The 14,638-nt window shown below is 41.3% G+C and overlaps 1 protein-coding gene across 14 annotated transcripts in view; it reads right to left on the reverse strand.

Moving 5' to 3' along the window:
- Nucleotides 1-14,638, reverse strand: part of LOC120457109 (Down syndrome cell adhesion molecule-like protein Dscam2) — a 61,049-nt gene that overhangs the window by 43,593 nt on the left and 2,818 nt on the right. For 12 of the 14 annotated variants that reach the window (XM_039644338.1, XM_039644332.1, XM_039644322.1 and 9 more), the window contains exons 2-3: nt 12,878-13,079; nt 3,012-3,356 (exon numbers count right to left, since the gene is read on the reverse strand). In XM_039644338.1, the coding sequence (XP_039500272.1) occupies nt 3,012-3,356; nt 12,878-12,938 (406 nt within the window). In that variant the 5' untranslated portion in view covers nt 12,939-13,079. Of the gene's footprint in view, nt 1-512; nt 675-3,011; nt 3,357-12,877; nt 13,080-14,638 lie in introns of all 14 variants that reach the window. The other 2 variants (XM_039644404.1, XM_039644394.1) reach the window with 1 other exon arrangement.

The following is a 14,638-nucleotide window of genomic DNA, read 5'->3' on the forward strand; positions in this document are numbered from 1 at the left end:
CGTTGTTCACCTCCGACTCGTAGAACTGCTGCACAACTGGAGGTAAGTTCACACAGCCACTGATTACTGATTACATAATGATGCAATGCTATGAAGGGGAATTGGAGGGGATGAAACGCCTACAGAACCCAAGTCCAAGTCCAAGTCCAAGTCCAAGTGCAAGCCTTGCGTGCGGCGGGCGTGTGAAAATGTGAAGCCAGCTAATTGAAACGAGAGTGTCTTCTAACAGCGCAGACAATAATCGCGGAGTGCACTTAATGGGACCCTAAGCTGGCGACCTCCGCGCTTCCCTGAGAAAATCTCCGGGCAAGAGGTTAATAATGGTTCTGATAACATGGCTCATCAACACGCAGTCACCCGAGAGATAGCATAGATAAACGCAAAAGAGTAAACATAATAGATGCAGGAGGGAAAATGGTTAGGTACTTATCCATAATTCTTAGGTGGCACGCAACTGTACAAACCCTATGAATAGCTAGCCCAAAATGTAATCAAAAAGTTAGCCAACAAACCGTATTCGCTGCCTGGCAGAAAGTCCTCGTTCTGATCGGTGTGCCAGGAGACAACGCTCACAAAATCGGCCACAAAGGAGGGGATTTCGCATTTCAGAACCGCCGCATTGCCGCGTATTACATAGGCCTTATTTACATCGGTGTCGTAGTATTGGGCAACGACTAAAACAGCAATGGCAGCAATCAAATAAATGCATTTGCGTAATAAAACCGAAAATAAATCAAAATTTGGGGAGAACTGAAAACGAAACTGTGACGAATGGGGAAGGCTACGACGAGGGAGCGAAGGATTCTCAACATTTTCTTGCCTAGACAGTGTTGGTTAATAAGTTATACTTTGAGTTCGGTGTGTTGTATATTTTACAGTATTTTGTAATTAGTGTGGGAAGTTTTCCCAGTTAAGAAGTTAACTGCCCTTGGCACTGTGCACAAGTGTTTCTATGAGTTTGCTTTGCAGTGTTATACAGTAGTGGTTAAAGTAGTGCTATTTTTCTAAAAGCTCACAAACAGAGACAGTTCTTCTAGTCACACACCATATTCAGTGCCTGGATAGAAATTTTCTTGCTCGTCACTGTGCCAGGATATAACATTCACGAAATCGGCCACAAACGACGGAATATCACATTTCAATATTGCGGAATTGCCGCGGATGACAAATGCCTTGTGTATATCTTCTTCGTAGTGTTGGGAAACGACTAAACAGTAAGGAGAAACGATAATAGTGGTGAGTTTCAGATTTAAATAAGGAATGAATGATTTATGGAATGAAGGGATTGTCTGTGAAACTAGAGGAATTGCGACCCCAGCATGCTTTTAGTAGAGCAAAAACAACACATGTTTCCCCTCTGCATCTGCAGCTCGAATCGCACCGTATTCCGCTCCGGGAAAGTAGTTCTCCTCCTCGTCGGTGTGCCAGGATACCACTTCGACGAAATCGGCCACAAACGATGGAATCAGACACTTGATGACAGCCGAGTTGCCTCTTATAACGTGCTCCTTGTTCACATCCGCCTCGTAGTACTGGGCAACCACTGGGAAAAAGGCCAATTATTACCTAATTTGTCCAAAATATTCTCACAACCTTGAAAGTTCTTGGGAGCTGAGTTCCTGGAAAAATCTGCCTTTATAGCCACCTTCTGGTCGGAAATTCATTAAACGAAAAACCCTGAAACTATCATCGCGCCGCTGCTTAACTGCCAAAATTTAATTTCAATTAACCAACCAATTTTTTTACGCCAGCCCGTGTTCTGGGTGTAGACCATAACTCATTTCGGCCAACTAGCTGCGGGCCAGCTGGGCAGAATGTTTTCCTCGTGTGCGCCTTATTCACACATAAGCATACTATAAAATGGTAAATTCCTCCGGTTAATAGCAAGCGAAAGCAAACGACAATAATGATGTCAGGCTTCTGGAAAGTGGGCTGGTCGAGGTGTGCTGGCTAATTGCCAGGGAACACGTCAGTCGGCGATGAGTAAGCGGGCGGCATGGCTCCGACATAATTAGCTAAAATGTGCTCAAGTCTGGCCCATCTAGGGACTCTGGCTCCATGGAAGCGGAAGTGACTGATATCCAGGGGAGTTGGGTCTGGTCCATAACTCTATCAGCTCTAAATGGGCTGACAGTTTCATCTTCTGCATCATCTTCGTCGTCCCAGCTGCCACATCTTCCTGGGGAGCTGTTCAAGGGTGCTGAACAGACATGCACGGACATGACAGGTACAGTCGCCGACAAAACATTGCGACGAGAGGAAAGCAGCGAAAACGAACCGATTAAAGTGAAATGCCAACTTGCATTTAACTCGCATAAACGTTGCAGAGGTCGACTAAAAAATGTGGGAACAATAAAGCGTGCTGAAGATTTTGGTAATTCGCGTGGCGTTCAATGGAAATCCCGGGAAAACTTCGTTTTAATTGCCGCAGGCGTTGCAACAATAAGACAAACACACAAAGGGGTTAAAGACTGCGAAGAGCAACTAGACACGCAAAGGGAATCGGCAACTGTCTGCTATGAACTCAAAGTGCCACGTAGAGAAGATGCAACATACGAAACCAACGCAGATGGGTCTTCATTTGGGCGAACCTGCAAAGGAAATGGTAAACTTAGGGCAGTGCAAAGTCACCTGTTGGTTTTCCAATTTAAATGTAATTTTCTGATTACTGCATTTCATTTACTAGAGGCTTTAAAATAAAATAAGTTATTTTAGCTAATCGTTCTATTACATAACTTCTTATTTTGATTGTTAATAACAGATAGCAAGCTGACTATACAAAATGTATTGAACAACTGTTTAAAATACAGTTAAGTTTAATTAAAAGTTTAATTAAAGTGGAATATGCAATTTGTAGAAACTTTTATTATATAAAGCGCACATCTATGGAGAGTTCTTTAAAAATGGTAATCTTTATTAATCACTTATTCAACATCAGTAATATCTTCGGCATATTAATTGGTATACACTTTGCACTGCCCTTCATTTACCTCTGAACCCTGCTGACTTACCGGCTCGCACATGTACGTCCCGGGAGATGATGGATCCGAACTGGTTGCGGGCCAGGCAGGCGTACACCTGGGCGTGGACCTCCTGGCGGTAGTCCTCGGCGCGGAACGGAGGGAAGACCAGCTTGCCGTCGGATGAGATCTGACGCAATCCGGGTACATCACCCACTGCGGTGCCGTCGCTGCGGATCCAGATAATCTCGGGCATGGGATTGCCGCTGGCCTTGCACTCGATCTCTGCGCCCGTGGAGTTGGAGAAGTCAATGCGGTTGGTGGGTTCCTTGAGAAAGACGGGTCCTTTTTGGTCGGCATCGGGTGGATTGGCAGCCAGGGTCTGACTACCACCAGCTGAAATGAAACAAGAGCAATGCCACCAATTAGTAAATATGATAAGATTGCTTTTTATACCCGTTACTCGTAGAGTAAAAGGGTATACTAGATTCGTTGAAAAGTATGTAACAGGCAGAAGGAAGCGTTTCCGACCATATAAAGTATATATTTTGATCAGGATCAATAGTCGAGTCGATCTGGCCATGTCGTCTGTCCGTCCGTCTGTCTGTCCGTCTGTCCGTCTGTCTGTCTGTCCGTCCGTATGAACGCTGAGATCTCAGGAACTACAAAGCTAGAAAGTTTAGATTGGCATACAGACTCAGAGACATAGACGCAGCGCAAGTTTGTCGATTCATGTTGCACGCCACTCTAACGCCACAAACGCCAATACTGCACGCCACACTTTTGAAAATGTTTGATATTTTTCATTTTTGTATTGGTCTTGTAATTTCTATCATTTGCCAAAACCGTTTTGCACGCCACTCTAACGCCCACAACCGCCAAAGCTGCACGCCCACTTTTGAAAATGTTTAGATATTTTTCATTTTGTATTAGTCGTCTAATTTCTATCGATTTGCCAAAAAACTTTTTGCCACGCCCACTCTAACGCCCACAAACCTGCACTTCTACTAGCTGAGTAACGGGTATCAGATAGTCGGGGAACTCGACTATAGCGTTCTCTCTTGTTTAGTACTACAACTGGTACAAAGGATTGTCAGATTTGAACTTAGATTTGAATTAGATTAGATTGAAGAGGTGACTGTTTTATCCCAAAATCTCTTCGATTTCTATACATATTACTAATTTGATGTGCTTGTCAGCCATTGTCAGACACTTGGCTACGCTCCACGGTCAGAACTTCCGCAGCGGAAGTGCATTGCCATATTCATGTCAACAGTGTGGCTATTGTTCAGCCATGGCTGTTTGACAATTGAGGGCCATGGATCAGTGACTCCTAGGCACAGTACCGCCAACAAAAGCCGTGTTCAGTATGGAATGCCTCTTCTGCCAAACCAGGCACAGTTCCACTTCCATTTCCACCCACCACCTCCGACGACAAACAAAAGACAAGCATGCTGAAAATCGTTCGTTGACACTTTGCAGACTCCACCCACTTCCACACTGGGCTTCATTTGTTGAGTTGATGCCGTCAACTTTGCATTGGTAAACGCTTTTAGACTTCATGTATGCATCGTCATGGCGCTCGGAATTCTCCCATCTCCCATTTCCTTTTACCAAAAGGTGTTGACAAATTTTTGTGCTGCGACACGCCCACCAAACGCCTCTTCTCCCATTTATATAAATCTCAGGGCGTAGAGCTGCAATTTGCCTAGCGCAAAAGCATTTATAGGCTTGATTAACATCGTTCCTGCAAGTAATTTGTATTCTGCAACCGGACAAGTTAAGGTCCCATATATCAACAGTAGAATATATTCTACATGTAGAAATATAATTCCTAATACCCTTGGACAGCTTTATCATACCCATGCATCAATTATTTCTAATTATTTACATCCAGCATCTCAGAACGATCAATGGAATACAATAAACGTAGGTCAATTGAGTAAGCTGAAGACAAGTTAAAAATCGAATCGTAACTGAAACATAATATTTCAAACCCGGTTTCAAATAAATTTTTTTATATCAAAATTCATTGTTAGAATTTACTAGTGTACAAGTTTCCAAGTGATATAAACCAAATTAATTAAATGAAGGAAACATGGAAGGCACACCGGAAACGTTGCCTTCGTATTTAATTATCAATTTCCGTTCCAATAATAAATCTTGTGTTCAAGATTAGACACTTCCAATTATAAAATAGGAATCAGATAAATACGGTAATTTTATTGAATTTGCTAAACAAAATATATACTTTTGTCTTCATGTAATTATTTTAACTTTACTTTAATTTAACTGACCTATATGTTTTGATTAACAACTAACAATTTTTAAATGTTACAGAACAGAACAGTTTCAGAACAGACTGTATCGGCAAACACAAGGTTACATAAATATTAATATATATATGTATATGTATATATGTGTATTTCAGCATATGGTGCCCATTCGGAATCAAGAGCGTAAAATCTTGGATGGATCGTGTGGTAAACATCAAAAACAGTGGGTAGAGTAGGGAAGGGAGAGATGAAACAGGCAGAGCGAATTATATTTTGCAACTGTTGAGCACAACTGAGATCATTTAAAAAGAAGATATTAAAAATCCAAAAACTTGCATCCTTTATGTTTCTTATACCAATGTCCAGTACTCCACTTTTTTGGGGTTCATTTTATATACGAACGTTTAATTATATCATCATTTTACGTTACACCTGCTCCCAGTTTCAGTTTTAATTCGGAGCTGCAGCAAAAGCAGCAGGTGTGTTTTATTTTACCTTTTTCGCTGCCAAATCTAAAGCTCTGCGAACAAAAACACGCAGAACGAAACCGGTTAAAAAGCCGGCTTTAAAGAGCAAAAAAAAGCAAAGTAAAATAAGGCAAAGCATAAGCAAAAGCATTTGAAAGCAAAAGCAGAACTGCGATGCCAACGTCGGCAAAACTCAAGCTAATCAAGCACTTGAAATTTTGTGTGCGGAATAGTTAAGTTTTTTCGCCTCGCAATTTTCCACTCAGGCTGGCAATTTGCAAAATTTTATGATAATTCTGCTGATGATGAAGATGATGACGGTTGCCTTACTTTATAAAGCTTAAGAGACCGAGTGACTCAGCGTGAGGTGCTCAAATTTATATTGTATTTAATTGGGTAGACAAAAAGCGGGCTAAACTTGTAAGGAAATCAACTGGTAAAAATAATAATAAGCTTCAGGTAGAGAAGTGCCTCACAAAGACACACGCAATTCGAGAGGTGCTAACAATTACTGAGCTCGTTTTTTTTTACAGCCATTAATAACAAAGATATAATCATCGATATGTATTTCCTCCCCGTCGAAAGGCTGCTGCCCACCTAATTAACTTATTTGGTGGCACATACAATCCCCTAACACCCCTTAAGCTAGGAAATTGGAAACTAATAACATCACAAAAACATACACAAAAACAAAGAGCCCAAAAGTTCAATAGGCACACACGCACGCCCCGCCCATCGAAATTAGTCCACATCACGCACTCTTGACTTCGAGGTCAGAGGAAATGGAAGGAACTGCCCAGGATGGATATCACAATCGAATATATCCCCCCCTTTCTCAACTCCATGAATCTCGGCTTTTTCACCGCGATTCAGCCGGCAAAAGACAGAAACATCTGCTCGGGAGTTCAGAAACCAGTTCGACAGCTGTTCAGCGGAGGAGTACTGCGGCATTCGGGGAACAGGTATCGCTATCGGTGTCTCAATGCCAGCATTACCCACTCACTCATTCATGCGAATCGCGCGGCATTTACCTACACACTCGTCACGATCAGTCACAGTCCACAAAGTATTATCAACTCAATTACTCGTGTAGACATATTAAAGCAAATACAAATTCAGCTACACAGGGAAAACTCCATTAAAACGCCGATCAACGATTGCACTGAATCTACTGAATTTAAAGCGGTGTGCTGAGTCATATACATACATATTCCTATAGTTAGCTCCTTTTCTCAGCTTCTTTATTGGAAAAGATAAACATTTGGTAAAACTACTCATAAATATGATTAGTAGTAAGCAAACAAAATGAAACAGCCAAGTAAAGAAACAAATCACATTAAACTTCAATGATGATAAATGCGCATCTAAAGAATCTTTTTTAGCCTGGCTATAATTTTCTGCATTTACCAATGCAGAACATGAATAATTTTGAACTTCCAGTGCACAGACTCCAACTAATTGCATTTTGCGTGACACACATAACTGCAGTCGCACTGCCCACGCGACTCTAACAGGTAGCAGGTAACTGGTATCTGGCTGAATAGACGCCTCCAACCGCCGACAAGTGCAAGTCACCCGTGGAAAGGTCCGAGACCGCAAGATACCCGCAATCCACCCGTCCGCCTCGCCGGCAGTCAAAAGATGACAGGGCACCTCGGTGACGAAACGCCGCACTCGACAGAAGCTGACAACGGGAACACCAAAGGGAGGACCAGGGAGCGACGAAACCGCAGCCAGGTGCGAAGACCAGGAGCGGAGGAAAACGCCGTTAAGGCGACAGGAGGCAGAAGTGGGACGAACTGGAGCAGGCCACGTGGAGGATGGACACACTTGAGGGCAAGCGCGAGGGCTGGGAGTGATGATGATGACAGTAAATGCCAGGTCACAGTGGGCCATTGTCGGGGCTTAGCCATTTTTATCATAATACGTTATGATAACCAAACATTTTATTCTGGTACTTTATTTATTTTGATAAATAGCGCCTCAAATAAAAAATCATTGCCAGTTTGAATATCATGAGGTGCTTTATTTCCAAACATTTTGTAAGTCTTTCAATTCTACCCTCACCCACTACGTATTACTAATTAACACATCGCAAAGTGAAATATCGCCTTGAATTCGGTTTCCGCTAGGATTTCAATTTTCGAGCAACAATTGCAGCCTAAATACCACTGTCTATTGAGAGAGACTCACATCGAAAGCTGCACAGTGGGCCCAAAAAAGAGAGTAGAAGAGCAGGAAGAACTTGGGGGTGGATTTGTTGTCTAATTGAAAGCGTTGCAAAACATTTGCGGAAAGAAGAGAAAACTGAAGCAGGAAGTAAAGGAATTTATCTTAAAGATACATAAGTGCAATGCGATGTAGAACATAAAGTATATAGAATTACTCAGATCAATTATAGAAATGTTTGAGAACGTGTTCTACATTTCCAATCTTTAAAGACTGCATGTAATCTTCCTATGGTCAGATAAAGGCAGGTTCTTTGACAGAAGCGTTCAAAAAATATACGTATGTATGTACATAAACACATAATGTAGCCATGACAAAGGAAGACCAACTGCAGACGTGTTTTGCATATAAAATCGAGTTGACGTCGTCATCGTCTCGTGCGCATTAATTTAGACTTCGAGCAAGACAGTAAAAGACTGTTGAAAAATGCGTATATACAATTTAAGTTTAAACACTTTTTTGTCGCATGCAGATTATGGAGATGGAATGATACAAAGCTCCAAAAAACGTGATTAGGCAAACATGGGGAAGGTATGTACATATGTATATAGGGCTCCAATCACATCCCGCCTTCGAAATGCCGGGACGTGCGCGATCGCATCCATAGATGATGTGTGCCGATAAGTGTCAGTTCTCCGAGGCTGTTGGACTGGAACTGGGATCGCTGGATGGGTGGGGCCATGAACATACTTTACACATTTTTATGACGACTTGATTCCAATCCATTTTTAGGGAGCGCCAAAAACCATGTTAATCCTCTAACCCCTTGATTTTTGAGATATTTATCTTCGGCTCGTATCATTCCACACAAGAGATTTCTGTTCATTTAACGCTACACAATTTATTGTGACTTATGTGTCGTAACTAAATTCTTAGCCACACTCTGACTTAAGGAACTCAAATCGCAGACGAGTTTTTGTTACATTGAGTATCAGACTGACTCGAAATAATGTTGCTTGAAGAGTTAAAGTAACAAAAAAGTAACAGAATATGTTATTTAGACCCTTTGGATGGATAGTGCCAAATGGCAACCACTTCCACACACAACACCCACCCACAACGCCCTTCTTGACCGACTAATTCGTCGCCAGAGGGCGCTGCAAGGGGCGCTGCAAGGGGAATCCCACGGGCAGGAGCTCGCCGAGTGAAGTGCGGCAACGGCGCGTCGCTCGAATTCAGCTTGTCAGGCAGAGGGAGACGTAAATAAGTATAATCATTTTCCAGAGGGTAGGACACTGTTTGGCATGGAGGCGGTGGAAATGCGTGCCGCCAACGTGGCCCTTAGTCATTACAGCTGTTCGAGCCGTGAGGGGGAATCGGGGGGTGGGTGTCACTCTCCTCTCTTCCCGGGTGAATGAAAAGTGTGTGGCTAAGCACTGTGAGCAAATCTTCGCTGGCAAACTAAACAAACATTTCTCATTTTCACAACTTTTTCTCTCCACTGCGAATTAGGGGTGTCAGCGAAAGAGGAAGAGAGCCAGAGCCAGCAGAACACAGACCTTTCTATGGGTTTTCCACCAACGGAGGGGTTGAAAAGAAAAACTTTATTGCCGAAGTTTTTAAAAGTCTCGCCAAGAGCGGCATTTACTCTGCACCCACTTAAAAATATCTTAAAATACATTTTGGTGGGCCCCACAAATTCCTTCGCTGGCTGCACAGCTCATAAAATATTTTGAGTTAACTTAATACTTTCTACACATGCACATGGATCCGAAAGTTTCTTAAGTTCTGGGAGCACTTAATGAGCTCGAATATATGACAAATGCTTTTAATGGGCCAACAAACGCTTTGATGCCCTGAGATGTCACGATGAGAAGTCACGTTGGATTTGTAAAGAGTTTTTAAAACGTCAGTTCTTGTGATTCTTGGGATTCTTGTGAATAGCATTTATCTCGGCATTGTTGCCAACTTTCAGGATCGTTATAAGGCAATTTTTACGTAATTATTCGCCATTCTCCAATCTTTATTCTCTATTCGGGTTGACAAACAGCTTTGAAGTATTGCGAATGGAAATGGAATGGAATTGACTGCAACGGCTCATAAAGCAGCAAGCCGCATGATGACGTCACTAGCAAATAGAATGCTTTCCCCATTCTCGTGCTCCATAGTCGTCTTCCACTGCGATGCAAGTAATAGGTTGGGGGCAAAATTGTATTGAACCGTCTGCAGTTGCTGCTCTTCCTCCAACGAGAAAAAGATGGATCCACTCAGAAAAAACAGTGTTCGTGATCTTGTAGCATGCTATATTAAGCGGCGTATTTTATCCAAATCAAACATATTTTAGAAAAACCGAAGTGCTAAGATTTTGGGTAAGTGCACGGATAGGATAGGAGCCCAGCCACAAACCACGCGTGTGATGCGCCTCAATCGTCGAGGTATCATAACACGTACTCCGAAGAGGGCGAAGAAAGTGTCAGGAGGGGTACATCAATCATCTGAAATTACGGAATGCATTTCCTATCTTGGACAGCTCCACTCCATCCTCACAATTCGGCTCCTTTCTTTCATTCTTCAGCATTTGACTTTGTGTAGAAACGGAAATAGTTTCTTCCAGAAGAGGGCCTGGTTCAGTGATCTCCCGGATGATCTCTGTCATATTTACGAGTGCTTTGAGTGGCACGCAGTGCTTCTAATTGGTTACGAAATCTCTTAAGGAAAGATCTTGACGATAGCGGCGGGAGAAATGTGACCCAGTTGATAAGTGGATTCGAGGTTCATCCTCCCTTATCAGCAGTAGGCAAACTATGGGTTTTTGCTCTTGTCGAGCTAATATTATAACTTAGCTCCGAGATATGTTTATTCTCTAGCAGCAGAAAGATTTATAAATAGAACTCAATAGCAAACGGGATACATGAGTAACATATGCTCCAATTAGAGCTAACAATCGGATAAGTTTTTATTACATATTTTTTTCAACGGAAAGTAACAAAAAGCATGCTTCGGCAGCATAGCAAAGCCCATTCCATTTGTCATTCGTCCATGTGCCATTTGATTTGCACATACATATATGTATGTACATGTGCACACAAATTGACTGCTTCCTGTTTATTTGCTGTGAGTTACATGGTTACTTTTTACTTTTCGGCTACAGTGTTTTGAACCCACTGTGGCCATTTGTGAACTTTAAGCTCCATTGCAGTGCCCGTCGTGTGCGAGCGGAATTTCAATTGGATCGAATGAAATTGCGAATTAAATACGTCCGACTGCAGCGGAGACAGGAAAAACAACATAAGCGTCACATTCCGACTTTCCCATAACGGAGCCTGCTCAATAAATCCATTTTATTGTTTAAGTCTGGCTTTAAATATTAATGCAACATGCTTTGCTTTTGCAAACATGCTTTGCTTTTGCCTGGACGGTCGCAATGGCGAAGCATATAATAATAACAAAAGCAAAAATTGGCGCAAAATGTTTTAAATTAATTTCAATTGAATGATGACCCGCGCAATCAACGTAAGACGCTCATTCAAAGCTTGTATCCCTGAGATCTTTCCATTCTGGTGGGCAAATATTTGTACTCGCTGTTGAAGCTTTGTACAATGTGTTCTTTTTATTCTCAATATCATCTCTCCAGATCTGCTTAGCGCATTTCAAACATAATATTATTTTTTTGCTCTTGGTTAAATAATCCGTTCCATTAGCATTTATTTATTCCAAATTCCAATAAAGTCTCTCATCACGCGATTGCCATTAAAAGATGTTTCTTTTATTTCTCACTTCGTCGACAGAGCAAATTTCCTGTAATTCTTATGCTATTTTTATTATTCTTCTTTTTTCTTCTTCGTGTACAACAGTAGAATAAGCAACAACCCATACATTGCTAACTAATAACATAAATGGATGTAGTCACTATATAAATTCGTAAATTCGCTTTGTATGGCGATGGGTCAAGAATACTAGCCCTCCTAATTGAATTTCATTTAAGCTAACATAAGAGGTAGCTTAAATAATAAAGATTCAAAAATTGAATAAATATAAGATGTCTTGATGTTTGGAAAAGGAGAACCCTACGTCACAAGATTAGTTAACTGATTTTATTATTGTAAAAATAATTTGTGTATTAAAAAGCTTATAGAAAACATAAACAGGAAAAGATAAATTCATTCATAAAAAACTATTTCCACAGTCTATCCAAGAACTGGAATTACTCATCTACTCGACGGGACTGACTAATTCCCAATCTGACCCACTGATGTGGCACAGTCCCTCCCAAGTCCCCTCAATCCCAACAACCCCAAAACATTTTCCGGACAGTCGAGGCAATGAACCGCACGTTTATCTCCTCCCCCACACAAAAAGATACAAATGTATCCGTCCAGACGCACACTCGAGTAAATAACCAACTGCAAGCAGCCGACAAGCGCAATGAAACAAAAAGCGAAAGCCAAAGTAAATGTAAGAAAAACAGAATTTAATCGCAGAACGTGAACCACAGAAACGTTTGGAAATCCACAGCAGCGGCAAAAGCGGGAAAAGTGGGTAAAAAGTTGTGGCGCTTGTGTCAAGAGAGATAAGAAGCGTGAAATTAAACTGAAAGCGAATCTGAATGTATACGAAAAGCCATGCCACAACAGATAGGTAGTTATTTAACATTAAAACGTTATTTTTAATTAGCAAACACAGTTGAAATTCTGTATCCAGTTGCGACCCGTCACAACAATATGTATACATTATTCTTCCAGACATAATCTGAAGGTTGATTAAAAACCTTTTATTTTATATATTTATAAGATAAATCTTAATTTGCAGTACGTAAATGCATGTGTAGCTCCAGGTCTGCTTGAAGCCATATTAACTTTAAATGTTTTTATATGCGTAATAGGTATATGATAGTTGTGAAAATAGAAAAGGTTCAAACAGTTCACCAGTTCAGAATGCCTTAGAACACAAATTTACAGGGCCACCTGAAACTCAAATAGAGACTGTGCCAAGTACTATTACTCACCAATAAGGGCAACAGCTGCGAACAGCATTAGCCATTTGAGGCGTTCGTTGGGCATATTCATTCCGTATGCCGTGTTTCCGCTGAGCGGGTTGTGTGAGGTTGATGAGGTTGGCAGTAGAAGGAGGGTCTATCTGGCTATCGATTTTACGCAAAAATTCACTGAAGAGCACCCTTCGCTGCGGTTTTGGCACGCCCGAGTTATCTGAAAACAGGGGAGAAGCATTGTTTCATTATTTTATATGATTTTATATAATATGGTAAGTTTTTTTATTTATATAGGGGTTTTCCTGTTGTGCTTATAAGTTGCGGGTTTAAAAAGCTTTTTGCAAAATGTCGCTCTATTGTTAATTGAAGTGCAAGTAATTGGATTAGGCGAACCACCCTCTACTGTAAGACAGTGCTCCATCCTATTAACCATTTTAACTCAATCCCTAATGACTATCTGAAACTAAATGTTTAATACGTGTACTTTATACACATTTGATCATTTTTATATATTCATTGATTGTTTTGTAACACTTTGAGGATTATTCCTTTGATAGCTGTGTTTATGCTCCTCCATGAAAGTTCTCAATTGACAAGTATCTGTCATAATATTGCTTATGGAGCAACAATAACAGCAAGTGTCGAATAAAAAATATTCAAAAGACTTTGAGGTCTATCCCGTAAACTATCTCCAACAAGTACCAAGCAAAAGAAGCCCTGTAAAAGCGATTAGCAAATGGAATAAAACGAAATAGGCAAAAGTGCTTCGTGGAAGGAGGGTTCCGCGGAGGGATGTCATTAATTAAACCACAAATGGCGATAGAAGAAGAAGGCAACTACTCTTCATTTTTCCGCCTTCTGCTATTCATAAAATGTCACGCGCCTCCCTTCCACGCCGCCGCGGCAGTTTGGAGGAGCAAAGAAAACACTTTATGAAAGGCAGGAAGTCACGATTCCACATTTCTGTCTGCTTGTCCCCGGATCCCCTTGGTGTCTGCAACGTGGCAGCTCCAGCTCCAGCTCCTCCACATGGCCAGCGACTTACTTTAATCCATGAGCTTGCCTTTAATTGTTCCATATACACATATGCTTGAGCATAGAAATAGATTGAAAAGTTGAACAATTTATATTCTTAACGCTTAATTAACTCTTAAGTGGATTCCTTAATTTCGTATGCCACGAAGATTTCGTTTTTTACTCCGCATTCAATTCAAGTCGGATCATTCAGCTAGATGACTATGTCTTATCCACGACTCATTTTTATTTGCTTAGAGGGTTGCGCAGACGTACAGAGAACTCTATCCCCTTTGAAATAAATAAAATAGGTTGTGTGGTGGAGGGTCCACTGCCCATGTTAGCTTTTCAATTGGACTAATGAACTAGCTGTCGCTTTCAGCGAGGGTTAACTGTCTCCAAGTTGAGCAGCTTGACAGGGGAACAGCTGCCTCAAAGGCTCTAGGGTGGCCAAAATATTCCAGCAGGGGTGTGGCACCAAACCTACGAACTTACGAACCGAAAAATTCACTTTAAGCTGCCTACTAAGTATTTTACAAAAGCTGACTGCAGATGGTGGAACATACATAGGTTTATACATATATTAATTAGTTGTAAAATGTGTTTGCAAATCGAAAAACCCTTAATGCATTTATTTAAATGTCATTAACAAGTTACACTAGACGAAGGCGAAGAAGTTTGTTTACATATGGTAATGGTTGTGAAATTTGATTGAATCACGTGCATGGGCACAAGGCTTATGCCTCCACAAAGGTTGTCATT

Source organism: Drosophila santomea, chromosome 2L, assembly GCF_016746245.2.
Source record: "Drosophila santomea strain STO CAGO 1482 chromosome 2L, Prin_Dsan_1.1, whole genome shotgun sequence".
Lineage (NCBI taxonomy): Eukaryota > Metazoa > Arthropoda > Insecta > Diptera > Drosophilidae > Drosophila > Drosophila santomea.